Source organism: Acanthisitta chloris, unplaced genomic scaffold (assembly GCF_000695815.1).
Source record: "Acanthisitta chloris isolate BGI_N310 unplaced genomic scaffold, ASM69581v1 scaffold40752, whole genome shotgun sequence".
Taxonomy (NCBI): domain Eukaryota; kingdom Metazoa; phylum Chordata; class Aves; order Passeriformes; family Acanthisittidae; genus Acanthisitta; species Acanthisitta chloris.
The window spans coordinates 1-15277 of record NW_008660720.1 but is presented as its reverse complement, the minus strand read 5'-3'; the positions used below and the strand labels follow the sequence as shown (position 1 = coordinate 15277).

Sequence of the window (15277 nt, the reverse complement as noted above, 5' to 3'; positions counted from 1 at the left end):
AGCCTGGAGGTGAATGCCACATAGTAGACATTCATTGTAAGCTATTTGTGGATAGGAATTCACATGTAACTACAGGAATCTCAGAATGACTCTAACTGCCCAGAGGTCTGGCATGAACACTACTTTTTAGCTTACCTCCACCCCCCAGAGCAGTCCATTTAGCCCCAGTCCTGAGCAGAAGAGGAAGGGGAAGGTGAGCCTCACACAGCCAGGGCACTGACAGCTCTGGCATGCCACATTCTGAACAGGAATTCTTAGTTACTACACACGTAGAAACCTCACTGCCATTCAGATTCCCTCTCTGGCCACAGCCCAGGGTGCAGACACTGATCATTGTTTGGGAGCGAGTAATTCCAACATATACCAGAACTCAGCTCGCTGCTGTGTGGAGTTTCCAATTATGTCCTTAATCCAACAGCCTTTGCCAATAATGCTGTTTCACATTTCCTACCAAAACAACTCTGCAGAGTCTGAAGCCAGTTCTGAAAGAAAACTTCAGTTGGTAATGTCTAAGAATAACCAGTTACACACGGGGTCACTACAAACAGTGCCAGCCTGTCCTCCTGCTGGGACAAAAATATTCCTCTCACCTTTTTGTATCATAGTCAATTAAAACATAGTTTTCCATAGCGAGCTTGAGATCTGGTATTTCTTCACAGACCCACCTGGAATGAGAAAAGAAATAGTGAATGAAAGTAGTGCCAATTAAGTTGTTTGTCTCAATTCTAGACTGGCACTGCTGTACACGGAGAGAGGACAGTGCAGCAGCCCTGGAAGCTCACAGTGCTGCTGGGAGTAAGGCAAACATCACAAAATCTCACTGGAAAGCTGCAACAGTTCACATTTGTACTGAATAAACAGCAAGGTGCCTGTAGACATCGGCAGGAGCATAAAGGTCTTGAAATGCCACAGCTTCAAAATGAGGTGATAAATGCATTGAACATGTCTAAAAATACCCAAAGCCAAGGCTGATGCCAATCTAACATTAAAAGTGATGCCCACATGCAGCATTTCCAAGGAATGCTGATACTTATATTTGACAAAGCTGAATGTGGAGAAGACATTTCCTACAGCACCTCAAAACACTATCACTGACCACTCACCTCTCAGCAAGGATATTCTCCTCTGAGTGGTGTCTAAACTGCTCTTACACCTTACACAATCCAACCAAACCAGATTGTCAGGAGTTACATTGATAAAAGATCCCTTTGACACACTGAGTTAGCACAGCCCTGTATGTTGTGGCCATCAGAAATGGAAAGTACAAGCCACTACACTTGAACACAGACTCCACCAGCACTGGAGTCGAACATCAGCACTCATTTTTCATGCTGTCCAGAAGAGAATGGAGTACAGCAAGATAAAACAAGATATATTTGCCAGGGAGCTATGTACTGCAACAAATTCAGCTCAGAAAATAACTCAGAGCTGCTAAACACTGACTGCTGCCCTGCTCTGTGTCCTGTCCCCAGACAGCCCTTCCCAGGGTGCAGAGGCACAGGCAGGGCCCAGCCATGGGGCACTGAACACTCACCGAATTGTCTCAATGATTTCGTGAGCAGCATCATGGTGTTTGTCCTGCAATGAAAAGAAAAGAGGCATTAGGTGCTGTTTGCCAGAGAGATAATAGGAATCACAACATTTTTAGGAATACAACTGCCAAGCATACTGGAAAAGGAGCCTTTGATTGCCACCCAGGCCATTAAACCCATCAAAATGAGCTCTCTAAGAAAAAAATCAGGCTTAAGGAAATACATTTTCAGGTTTCTATGGAGTAGCAGAAGATAAGTAGAATGACAATTCCTTCATGTTAACTTCTTTGCCATTTTCTGCAATCAGGAACTCTGTAGCAGCAACTCTTTGAGGATTATTGGGATGTGGCAGGTACTTGGATGCAAGTCCCACAGTGAACAGCTGATTTCATGGCCCAGCACCTGGCACACACTCACATCTCCAGATGGGCACTGAGATTCTGGGACAGTGAATGGCTTTCTAAAATAAAGCAACAAATAATCAGGAGGAGCAAATATCAGTGATGCAAAACCACCCTCAGAGCACACACATACACACACAGAAAAGGAGCCTGGATGTGCAGCTGTTTTCATGAGCTGAAAATCAAACCACATTAAACCTTGTGCATCATGGACACTAGGCTGAGGCACAGGGGTGTGTTGCTTTGAATTTGAAGTTTACTCAGGAGCAACAGAAACACAAGTGGGTTTAGCAAATCATTCAAAAATTGTGCTAACAAAGCCCTTGGAGCTCCATTTGTATGCATCATGCTATTTAGGGAAAGCACCGGAGTTCCTCTACATATTGTTCTATGCAGCCTCAGTTAACAGAGCTCATCTGCACAGAGCTGAGTTTATATGCAGACATTTGTTTCTGGAAGTGGCTTTGACCTTTTAATTAAGAGTCACCTATCTAAGGACCTTCCAGAGCTACAAGTGTAAAGGCGCACTCAGCTCCCAAATCATTGTCCTTGTCTCCTGCTGCAGAAATGGCATTTCTGTAGTTACTGGGGGAAATTCCACAGCAAAGGGCAGGGACAGGCACCAAAGCAGAGGATTAGGGGCAGGGGAAGGAAGAGAATGGATGAAGAGCAACGCTGATGGTTCTGATAGCAGAAAGAAGCTGGATTATCTCTACTTCAAGACATGGAAGGACATGATATAAGCCAAATAGAAGCTTTTTCAATTAGTATCAAAGCTTTCCTAGTTGCATGAGGAAACAGATCTCCCCTTGTATAACCAGTTTATACCCTGGGATGAGCCAGGCCTGCAGAAGTTCTCATTGCAAGAAACTTGTACACAGCTCTTTAGATACCTGGTTAAACATCTCATGACAGAGGGGTAGAAAGGCAAACATTTCTGAGGTCTGTCATCCTTCCAGTACCGTAGTGGGGCTTATAAAAAGGAGAGAGGGACTTTTTATATGGGCAGATAGTGTCAAAACAAGGGGAAATGGCTTCCCACTGCCAGAGGGCAGGGTTAGGTGGGCTATTGGGAAGAAATTCTTCCCAGTGAGGGTGCTGAGGCACTGGCACAGGTTGCCCAGAGCAGCTGTGGCTACTCCACCCTTGGGAGTATTCCAGGCCAGGTTGGACACAGCTTGGAGCAAACTGGGCTAGTAGGAGGTGTCCCTGCCCACAACAGGGGGTGGAATGAGATGAACTTTATGGTCCTTCCAAGTCAAATCATTCCATGATTCCATACTAAAGATATTAAGGAACATGCCCTATTTCACTAAAAAAAAAATTTTTATTTTTGAAAGCAAAAAGTTACCTCCACATCTAAGAGTCACAAGAGAGACTAAGCAAAGAAAATCAAAAACATTTCAGTTACAACATCAAAAAGGAGAAAAGGCCAACATAAAAGTGGTCAGGACACTCGGGACGGCACACACAGAAGCCTAGAAGCTGAGTGCTGCCTTGGCCATGCTTAATAACAACATGCTGATGCTACAAAGCACACTAAACATCACAGAACAGATCTGGAGGTGCTTCCTCCAGCCTAAGGCATGGGCTGGGACAGCCAAACCCAACAGAAACCAACAGCACCACTGAACAGTCACTCGGGAATGTCAGGCCAGTGACTCTCTTCATAAACCTTGGCATGAAACCAGTGAACGAACTGAACCACAATCTGCTCCTGCCTCTCAGGGCACATCGAAAAGAAGGGAGTGTGCTCTCTCTGCCTTCAGATGCACTGAAGAGAGTGCACAAGGGAGGAGAACTTCTTTCTTCTCGTTTCTTATCTGCCAAGTGGAAGAACAGCCCAGGACAGCAACTCATCCATAAACATCCCTTGTAAAGGTTCCCATTTCACTACATGCAGAATTATCACAGCAGAGCCCCCTGGGCTGATCCAGCTCTCCCAGGAAATTGTATTCCTGCATAGTTGGAATACGCTTTATCAACATAAGCACATTATACTGGAAATGGGAATTCATGCTCATTCTGGCAGAACCATTTTCTCTGAGGAAGTTCTATTCCTCACTGCTGGTTTGGACAGGTGCAGTGCTAGCAGAGCACATGAGAAACCCCTTGTCCTGCAAGTCCTTAAGAAAATACCCTTATAAATTACCAAAACTGTTTAATTAAGATTCCTTTGTCTTGGGTTAAAAAGTGAAAATTCAATTAAAAGATATAATAATAATAAATCACACTTCACATCTACAACAACAGACCAGCCAATTTAAGCAAGTGGTCTACTAACACAACCTCATGTGGAAACTCCAGCCAGAAGGGGCCTCTGATCTCAGGAATAATGAAATAAAAAACAGTTCCACATCTACTGCTGCTAAATTTCTCATGTTGAAACACTTCCCAAGTTTACTACACTCTATAACTAACATACTTTGGCCAAGCAGACAAGCTCCCAAGGACTCATGCAAGTCCTGCAAACAAAATCAAATATAATCTCCTAACACTTTTTCAAAGCAGAGATGGACGTGGAAAATGGAGGAGGGAAGAGAGGAACACATCTGAAGGGAATACAGAGCAGTTTCCCTTTAGAAAACTTTCTAGCCCCATTTCAACACTATGGTTGTAAGACTTAATAAAAATAGACAATAAACAGCACATGTGTATTCATGAAACTGCTTATGACACTGATAGTCCTCAGCAAACAAGAGCCAAGTGGAATAGAAACCTCACCCAAAGCCCTGGCTGCTCCTGCCAGCCTCTGCCATCAGCCTTCCAAGCAGATGCTCTGGCTTGTGGCAGACACACCATGGAGCTTAAATCCAGCTTAAACCTGGATACTTTACAGACCCAGGGGATGAACACTGAATCCAGCAGGTTGGGAGGATGGATGGTGGTTCTCAATGGCTCTGCTACAGTCCAAGCTGCCTGACACCAACCTTACACTGCTCAGCCAAGAGCCAACGCTGCACCTTCATTGATGACCTGAAGCCTCTCAAATTCAGATGCAGTTTTAAGTTTTGGGGGTTCTGGAGGTTTTTTAAAATTGGTTTGGTTTTATTGTATTATTTTTCCCAGCTACACTGCCCCATGGTCCACCCCTGCTGGCAGCTACCCCTCTGGTGTACAAGTGTTGTGTTGGACTCTGGCAGCAGTCAGAGCTCTACGCTGTGCCTGCACCCTCACTCGCAGTGCTTTGGCAGGAAAAGCTCCTGGGGAAGAGCCTCCTGCAGCAGCCTGGCTACCCATCCTGGCTATCTATCATGGAATGCTGTGTGCAGAAGCCTTTTGGCCAAGGCTCCAGAAGTCTCTGTGTTCTGTGTGCAGTCAGGAGATGATGCCACGGTGCTTTCTGTCATGAAGAGCAGCTCCACTGACCCTCCAGTTCCACTCCAGGCTGCTCCCTCTCTGTCCCTCCTTCCCTCTATATGCTGCTCCCTGGCCAGGCTGTACTTCTGCAATGTTCTTGTATTTATGTCATCTGAGAGGCCCTTGGAATCTTCTGAGCCACAAAAATGGAAGCTTTTCATGAGACAAGGCCTTATCTCTTTAATGCAGAAAGTATTTAAAGACTTGCAGTCTGTAGTAATTATTGAGACTGCCCAAAGCTATCCACAATGGGTTTATAAAAACCCCAAACCGAAACACACACTGAGTTGGCTGCAGTCAATCCACTCCAGCTGAACTTCTCAGAGTCCTGATTTTCAGTTTTAAATGGAAACATGAGCTCCCAGAGAAAGTTCAACAGTTTCTGCCACGATATTTCATTGGAAAAAAGACCAGAAAGCAACCAGACACTTTCTCAAAAGTCACTTCAAAGAGAATCCAACTTTCTACGGCAAACAGTGGAGCACAGCTCCAGCCAGCAGCACTGAACAGCCTCACAGTTCCCATTCTTACAACAGGTTTCTCCATCCACATGTTCCTACAACTCACAGGAGTTGGGAGTCTGGAGCCATGAACACACCCACTGCTGTTACCTGGAGCACAGCAGTGCCCAGGAGCCACACCAGGTACCCAGCACCTGCCACACACACCCCCAAGATGAGTCCTCCTACAGACACCAAACCCCTGTTGTCCTTCAGGCCCTGTGGATTGGGCCACAGAGAAATTTGGAAGTTTGATCTTTTCCTTCACCTCCTCATAAAAAACACTCTTTGTATGTTATAGATACAAGAAGCCCTAATAGGCGATTTAAAGGCCAAATAAGACAGTGCTCAAAAGCTCTTTCCAAATATGTATTTCAGTGCAAGCATTACCATTTTCTACAATCGTACTCTTTCTTTGGTAACCCTAATTTAAAAATCACCAATGTGACCAGAACTGAGGGTGTCTAGGCACTTGAACAGCTCCCCAGGGCAGTGGTCACAGCCTCAAGCCTGACAGAGCTTAAGGAGTGTTCGGACAAGGTCCTCATGCACATGGTGGATTGTTGGGGCTGTGCTGTGCAGGGCAGGAGTTTGGCTGATGATTCTTGGGGGTCCTTTCCAGCTCAGGATATTCTATGGTTCTATGAGCTCTTAAGTTCTCAGTAGCACTCACACATTTTACTCTCCCTCCAGTGTAAGGAAATTAAAGCAGCCCCAATAGTATATATTACAGGGACAGAGAGGTCATAGTCTGCACGACACAATCAGTACCAGACACAATCAGTACCAGACACAGCTCAGTTATCTACGCACAACTCTCTTCTACAAAGTACCAAAGTGCTAATTAAACACAGCTAAATCAGACATTTTTTTGCAGAACGCTACAAGAGCAAGGTAAAGTGAAAATTGGACTTTGCTACATTTTTACCACCAGCTGTCACTTGTGAAGATGTGTGATTGCCCTGAAGACTAAGTCCTACACACTCCTCCTCCAGGGGCACCTGGTTGGGGTAGAGCAGGAACTGCAGCAACAGGACAAGGGGACGTGGCTTCAAACTGACAGTAGGTTTAGGTTAGATATTGAGAATAAATTGTTCCCTCTGAGGGTGATGAGGCACTGGCACAGGTTGCCCAGAGAAGCTGTGGCTGCTCCGTCCCTAGAAGTGTTCAAGGCCAGGCTGGACAGGGCTGTGAGCAACCTGGGCTGTTGGAAGGTGTCCCTGCCCATAGCAGGGGGTGAAACTGGATGAGCTTTAATGTCCTTTCCAACCCAAACCATTCTAGGATTTTGTGATGCTCACTGGAAGATTCTTATGAGATCTGATCATCTACACAGTGTTACACAGGAAAGGTAGCAAAAAGGTAGCTCAAAAAACCCGCAAAGCTGAGCAGCAAATAAAAGGTTTGAAAAACTGGATGAATTCTTGAAAAAGTTGCTCAATCAGCTGCACGACATACAGACCTTTACAACCCCTTAGCTCCTCTCTCTATTGGAGCATTTCTGAGTGCAGCTTTGGCTGCCCAGACTAAACTGTCCCACAGCAAACCATCCCTCACCCTTGCAGAGCCAGTTCAGTGTTTGACTCTGAACTTCCTCCCACCAGAAACAGGCCAAGTGACCAAAGCAGCTCTTCACAAATGTGCAAAGCAGCTGTGGTCAAGCACTGGCAAAGCAGCAGGAAGAGACCTCCGGCAAGGGCAAGCTCTCCACTGCACACCAAATGAATGTGAAAACCAAAACTCAAACAATCCAGTTACAAATAAATCCATGGTAACACTTGTGCACCTTTTAATGACTGTTTAGCTTCCATTCTACTTCCAGCACTTCCAGCTAACAAGTCCTGAACACTGACTCGATTCAAGGATTAACAGAAGTCATTAGGATTTGCCAAATTCTGATCTCTATACAAACTATTTAACACACAAAACAAAAGAGGTCAGTGCCACCAGCCCCTGGTTTTACACAACAGCTTCGTTGCCTGTAGTGGCAGCTCTCTCCCCAGGCAGTGATCCATAAATCCGAAGGAGAGGATGTTACAGCTGGAGACAAGATGGTTAGCAGAGATCAAAAAGATGGATTAGGAAAAGCCAATCAATCTTGCAGAAGGCTGGTGGGACAAGTGCCTTTCTAATGCTCCTCACTTCCCTCCATCTGGGCAGGATGATAAGCATTTCTCTAGACACCAAGAAAGGCAACATGAGCTACTGCAGCTGCAGCTTCCCCCCAGGAGCCAGGAAAGCATCCGGCGCCCTGCATGCCACGGATGCCCTCACAAACCACAGACCCCAGCCTGTCACAAGTTCACATTCCTCCTCCCCGGGGTCTAACTTCCTTCACACCTGGCCTAGAAAGACTCAGCACAGCCTCCCAGCCCAGAGCACGGCCATGGCCACTGCAGACAGAGCTTCACAAAAGCAGTGCTTGGTTTGTTCCAGTTTCCAGAGCTTCATTTACCTGTCATCAGTAGTTCCTCAGATTTTTCATCCAACACTAAGAAGTTCTTTCAGTGTACATTTTTAGAAAACTCTCATTCAGTCATGAAATGAAACAAACCAAAACACTCTGAACAGGAACTTCTTCATTACTCACAGATCTGTTCACATCTATGAAACCATCATTTCCTGCTGTAAAATACTCACCCTCTTCCTATGCTCTAAAAATAGTCCCTACTAGATTTGATACCTGTAGCAGCATGTGGCCAATTTTGTATATTCAGTTTTATTTCTTGTTCCTCTTCAGAGTTAGTTTTGTGTTTAATAATATATTTATTTTCATGGTAATTATGTTCACAATTCCTAATATGAACTTTTTCTCCTTCTGTCAGGAAGGAGAAAGTAAATTAAGCAAAAATATATTGAGACATTTTATGATTATCAATCTGTGATAAAGACACTAAGGCAACAAAGAAAAAAACCACCTCAGCCCTGGTCCTTACAGAGCAAAGATTTAATCAGACAGTTAAAGGTTAACTCAGAGCAGGAAGAAAAAAAGCAATGCAGTGTGAAAGGGGGAAAAGAAAGAAGACTACAAAAGTAGACATATGGATGTCTGGGAAGAAGGGTGATTAAATTCCACACAAATCTCACATACCACGAGGTAAGATATTTTGCCTAAATTCCCAGGGGGAACATAATTCAGTCCCATATCTGAGACTTGAAAGGATAATCATCTCCATATATATTAAGGCTGCCATGAAGGACAAGAGTTGGAGTGCATGTGGTGCCATGGATTTCCCTTGGCACACTGAAAGCTTTCAGTGCTCTGTCTGACTGGAACTGATGGGTGAGTTTTCAGGTAGATAAATCGGAATTGTCTGAGCTGGAACTTTGGCATATTAATCCTCAAACATCTGCTGATGGGAAAAAATGGGGATAAACAAGCAATCTTGGACAGCTACTTTGTTTTTCAAGTTCCCTTTCAGGTAATTCAGTTTCATGAAAAAATAAAATTAGTGTGGTCTTAAGATGTAAAACAAGAGAACAACTTCTACTTTTCACACAGAAACACCAGGCAAAAAAAGCGTCTGTTAACTGAACTCATGATTTATCTTGTATCCAGCGGGTAAGAGCTCAGAACAAAAGCCAGTCTGAGAACTAAACAAGCACCGATTGTCACTCAGGGCAAGTCAGACTTCAAAGGGTAAAGCCCAGCAGCAAACTGCTCTTCTGTGCTCCCCACGTGCTGCACAATTAAACACTGTACAGCCCCAGTCTGCCTGGCCCTGGGAGGCCACCTCAGCCCCTCACTGGGGTCCCTCTGGCACGGGGGACAGCAGGAAAGGACAGAAACATGATGCAACTGTGCCAACCCTGCCACTTGCTTCTGTTGGTTTGCTGGGCAGCAGAGACCCAAGTGCTTTTGAAATGACTGAGTCATTTATTGCCCAGTTCTACACTACTCCCTCTCCCCACTCAGGTGTTTTTAGACCTAGGGAGAGTACAAAGGCGTTGAGAAATCAGAACTCTGCTCAAGTTTTCAAACCTTTCCCTCACAAGAGAAATTTCTCTAAGTGATTAGTCATCCCCACAAACATTTCCCAACAAGCTGCATCAACAGCATGTACCAAACCAGAGAAAATCCCCTAACCTCTGCCACCGCTGCCGAATTTCTGGGTGATTACTCAGGGCGTGAGGAGGCTTTGCCTGGCAAAGTCAGCTCAGCAGTTTCCCCTGGTCGCCACCCCCTCCTTTGTACCGGCCCGGCCGCCTGCAGGCAGCGTGAGTCAGATTACAGAGCAGGGCGGAGGGGGCGGCTGGGAAAACACTGCAACAGTTTTTTCCAGCCCAGATATTTTCAGTGATCCAGTTCACAGAGCCACCTCACACGCAGCTCCACACTGCAGCCGAAGGGAGGCTTCACCCTGCCCCTAGCACCTCATCTTCTCCCTCCAGCACAGTCTGGAGCAAAAAAACACATCCACGTGCAAAACATGAAGCTGCTTTCCATCAGCTCGTCCCGATGTAGTGCAGTGGAGCATGGAATAAGGAAGGGCTGAATGTGCGCAGGAGACAACAAGTGGCTGGAGGCAAGAGGCACAGGACCACCCTCAGCACTGGCCTGGAGGTCAGCAGGTCAGGGCCAAACCCAAGGGACCAACTGACCTCCCAGTTAAGACCTTCCCAAATTCATCCACAGTACCATGTTAGGGCACTCAGCTGCTCTCACACCTACCCTGCTGTCTGGGAAGCCAAATCCAGCCAGCAGAAAAACTCTTCCAAGTAAAGCTGAGGGACACACACAAAAACAGCATTAAATTCTCAGATCGGGTGTTATTCATCTCTACCGTTGATCTTTACTCTCAAAGGTGACACTCCCCACTGGGCTGAGACTGTGGCACAGCACATTTCTCTGGTGACAGCATGGGATCAGCTGCATCATGAGAGGCAGGGGAAAGGGGGGAAAAAACAAAACACACACACACACCACACTCTCGAACCTGTACAAAGTCCAGCAGTACCAAGCTTGTACCTCATTACTTCCAGTAGCAGCCACACACACCTCTCGAGGTGCAGAGTGATGTTCTGACAACACTCAATTAGCCAACAAGAATTTTTTGCCATTCCAGCTGAGTGGAAAGTCAACAGCAACAAGGAGGGACAGAGACAAATCAATGAATTATTCAAGCCAGACTTCCCGTCCCAGTTGCTAATTTGCAGGTTCAATCTTCAGCATTTCAGGACAGAGGCACCTCACTCTGGTAAGACGTGCTCAATGGCACAAGCAGGACTGTCCCCTCCTGGGACAGAGACAAAGGCTGAAAGATGGGAACAAAATTGGCAGAGGATAAAGAAATGGTCTTATAGTAAAACACGGTAGGAGATAAGCCAGACTTCCCGTCCCAGTTGCTAATTTGCAGGTTCAATCTTCAGCATTTCAGGACAGAGGCACCTCACTCTGGTAAGACGTGCTCAATGGCACAAGCAGGACTGTCCCCTCCTGGGACAGAGACAAAGGCTGAAAGATGGGAACAAAATTGGCAGAGGATAAAGAAATGGTCTTATAGTAAAACACGGTAGGAGATAATTCTTCCCTGCCCTGTGAAGGTGTTGAGGAACTGGCACAAACTGCACAGAGCAGCTGTGGCTGCTCCATCCCTGGGAGTGTTCCAGGCCAGGTTGGATAGGGCTTGGAGCACTCTGGGCTAGTGGAAGGTGTCCCTGCCCATAAGTAGGGATGAGCTATGATGAGCTTTAAGGTCCTTCCAGCCCAAACCAGTCTGGCATTCTGTAATTCTACACCCTACTGGGATCCCCAAGGACTTGCCCATCAGCAGCCTGGGCTGCAGGAGGAGTTCCCAAGTGCCATCACAACACAAATCTCTGGTCCTTACAAGTCAAATAGGGAGGGGGAACCACAACACATGCAGAGACTTGCATTTGTCTTTTGGGGAAGGCCACTCAGCACTAGCAGGGGCACAGAGCATGGCAGGACAGGCAGATGTCTAATTCTGAAACCTGAAAGGTCTTGCACACTACTGAACATGACAGGCAGCAAGTCACTTGCAGCCAGCTGGGTGAAGAACACAGTGCCACAACAGCATGAGCCACTCAAAGCCACCACCAGGCCCGCCCTCATCACCTGGCAGTGCCTCCTGTCCCCTCTGTGTCAGCACTGACACTGACTGTGATCACTCTGCAAGTTCAGTGCAAGCCTGAAGGAGAGGAGATGAATGAACCACAGTGACCTCTCTGTGACAGATGTGCTAGCATCAAACAGGCTTTTCCACATTCACCAACTTGCAGGCTGCAGTGCAGCAAACATTGATTTTGGGGACAATTATCAGCTTCAGCAGCTCTGAACCTCCAGTTGTTCAGGTCTGTGTGTAAGCAGTCCCTCACTGGTGTCAGATGTGTATCAGCAGAACCCTGACAGACCAGATTGGAGAGCTGATCCAAAGTAAAAAATAACAAAACAAAACAGAAAACCTCACCAAAACCCCACAACATCTCACTTCACTTTTTCCCTCCCCCACACACAGCAGACTGGGACTGTAAGCAGCAGCTTATCAAGAGGAGTTCAAAGTACAGCCTGAGACACCTCACAGATCAGCCAGAGCTTATCACAGTGTGAAAACCTAATCCATATTCAGATTTAACCATAGTAAACATCAGAGACAAGGGAATAAACCATTTTAAGGAAATTCTTGGGAACAAACTTAAACAAGTGTTAGAACTAAATGGGACTTCACCCCTGGTATCCATCAGATATCAGGAGTACCAAGCTGTGCATATCTACATTTGAAGTATGAACACACATGCCATCCCCCACTGGCAGTGGCCTGTTTAAGACCCCCAAGACTCATTAGCTCTGGTCTCTCACCCAAACATATCCTTTATCCATGCCTGTATCTCTCCTGATATCACAATTAAGATTTTAATGCTGTGTCACTGCTCTCTGACAACCCAACACAGGCAAAACGTGGGGCAGGTACGTGGGAGTCAAGGAGTTAAACAGCATACAATGGGACACACTCACTTCAGCTCTGATTAAGCAGGGCAGTCATAAAAACAGAGGTCAACATCAGAAAATATTTTGTGAGTCATGAGGAGAGATTACTCACCATGCACTATTCAACTTACTCATCACAGTGTGCCACGGACAGAACGGCTCACCACGGCTTCATTAGGGAACCGTGGCCTTTCCTTTGAGCGAGGAGGAAGGCGGGGGAAGGAGTCATACTTTCAGTTTTGTGTGGAAGCCAGTGGGAGGCTGGAGCTGCACCACCACTGCTCTCTCCTCCCACGGCCCTAATTAGACTCGGAGGGAAATACGTGTTTCACATCAGCCTCCACAGCTCTTTTAGCATCCCAACAAGCACCCGTTTGTCAGTCCAGCTATTATGCAAACTCAGCAGTCTGGAGAGACCCCACTTTTCCTATTACACACGAAATAAGCAGCAGGTCAGCAATAAACAGATATGTTATTAATCCAGGCATCCATTAATAGGGGAGATCAGCCTTTTAGGCAGCAATACCGACGCCGCTAATTTAAGATGTAGTAAGAGCACAAAAATAGCCAAGTTACTCAAGGCAGGGTTACATCACCCAACAGGGTTACAACGCCATGAGCCTCGGATGTTGGGAAAGATGACTCCCTGCCCCTCCTACCAAAAATAATCAGCTAGGACTGTGAGCTTCCCCTCCCCTTTCCCTCCAGCCCTCCTTGGAGAAAACACCTCACAGCACACAACAGGAAGCAGGAAGAATGCTGCTAAATAAACCAACCTGAAGCGTGGTTTTTCTCCCCCCTCAGGTATCCCATCTTGCCTCCTAGGAACCACACAGCAGCACGAGTGGTGAAACTAAGAAATGTTCTGCTTACGTCAAACCCAGCCGAACTCTGAAACCACCACGCCACTACAACCCCACTGCCAGCTCCAGGGTGCGCCAGCGCCGGGAAGTACGCCTGCAGTTCAGCAGAGCACAGTGTCAGCAGGCCAAATGCTGCCACGGACAGAGCGATTTGTTTCCAAAGCTCCAGAGTTCATCTGGTGCCGTGGCAGGCCGGAGCTGCGAGCGTGCGTGTGCGCACAGGAGCCCACGCGCAGGCGCGTGCTGCGCTGAGACACAGCCTTAGCTGCTCTCCAAAACTGCAGTGTGGGATACGGAGATATGGGATACTGGGTCCAAGTGAACTGTCCACTCCTGTGTTACCGTGGCAGAACTGGCAGATTTAACAGCAGGATGTTTGGGTTCTGAGGTATGTCTCAGCACACGCAGAGAGCACAGGGGGATCAGACACACACACAGATAGCACAGGGGGATCAGCCACACACAGAGCACAGGGGGATCAGTCCCCCCTATCCACTGCATTTCTGATTCACTGGGGCAGAAATCCCCTCTACACTGCCCATCTCCAGAGCCAGCTGCTCAAGTTCTCCTAAATTAACTAAATCCTTATTTCGAATGCTGCAAAACATAGGTTTAACCCTTAAAATAAAGTGGGGGAGGAAGGTTGGTGTTTGTTTTCTTCAGATAAGCCTGCAGGAATCTTCATGAATAAACACCAAACCACTCCTCCCTCCAGGATTAATCCCTATCCTGTGCAATCTTTAACCTCTGCTTCACAACACCTGCTCGAGGACAGGAGATTATCTTTGGCAATGCTCAGAAAACCCGAACTGGTCAGTGCTGTACTTTCAGTTTCTCACAAGCGAAGCCGAGCGCGCGCGCCCGCCAACACAGAGCCCTGACAGAGCTGCCCAAACAGGAAAGGCTGCACCAACCACTGCGTGCTGGGCACAGAGCTGGGAACAGCACGCCAGGATCCATGGAGGATGTTTTGGAAGGCACAGATACAGCAGCAGCGAGAGGCAGGCAGCAGAGAGCAGCTCGCAGACATCTCTTCCTCCTGCCACAAGCGATGTGTTCCTAATCACTCACACACAAGCGCCTGGCGATTGCCCAGCGAGCAACAACATCAGCGGTATCAGCTGCCCCAGCCGCTGTGTCCCAGCCTGTTCTCCCCGGCGAGAGGCTCACGTACAGCGGCAGAGCCTGGAACGGGAATAATCAACACTGCTCGGGCCAAGTGGCAACACAGAGAGGTTTTTCCTTTACAAACTGTTCTCAAAGGTGCTGCAAACAGGGTGAAGTGTTCCATAGGGAGCTTACACGCATACAAAATATACCACCATGGAGACTTTGCCCCTGGTGGGATTGTCACCAGTTTGAACACAGACATTGTTATCAAGGTCACACATTGCAGAGAGTCAGGCAAGTTAGGAGACAACACGGCTCGGCAACTGAGCAAGGACAAGTGACATCTGATGTGAAAGCACAAGGATTACGGCTGGATCGCCCGGGATAAATAAGAGAGGAGTCCAAGGGCAGCGCTGGAGGGGAGCCCCGGGCACCCCACGGACACACTCCCGGCTGCTCCTCCCGACAACATCCCACCCCAGCCCGTTCCCCCGGCCAGACCCCGCGCTCCCCGCGCGGCTCCGGTTATCACCCGCGGACACGAGCCCAACACGAAAACTTT

The 15277-nt window shown here is 47.2% G+C and overlaps 1 protein-coding gene across 1 annotated transcript in view; it reads right to left on the bottom strand.

Annotated features, from left to right (window-relative positions):
- LOC103797684 (histone-lysine N-methyltransferase, H3 lysine-79 specific-like) overlaps positions 1–1578 on the bottom strand; it is a gene marked incomplete at both ends in the record, with an annotated part of 43739 nt that extends 42161 nt beyond the window's left edge. The window contains 2 exons of the mRNA XM_009069905.1: positions 591–665; positions 1535–1578. Of these exons, the coding sequence (XP_009068153.1) occupies positions 591–665; positions 1535–1578 (119 nt within the window). The remainder of the gene's footprint in view (positions 1–590; positions 666–1534) is intronic.
- Between the last annotated feature and the right edge of the window lie 13699 nt (positions 1579–15277).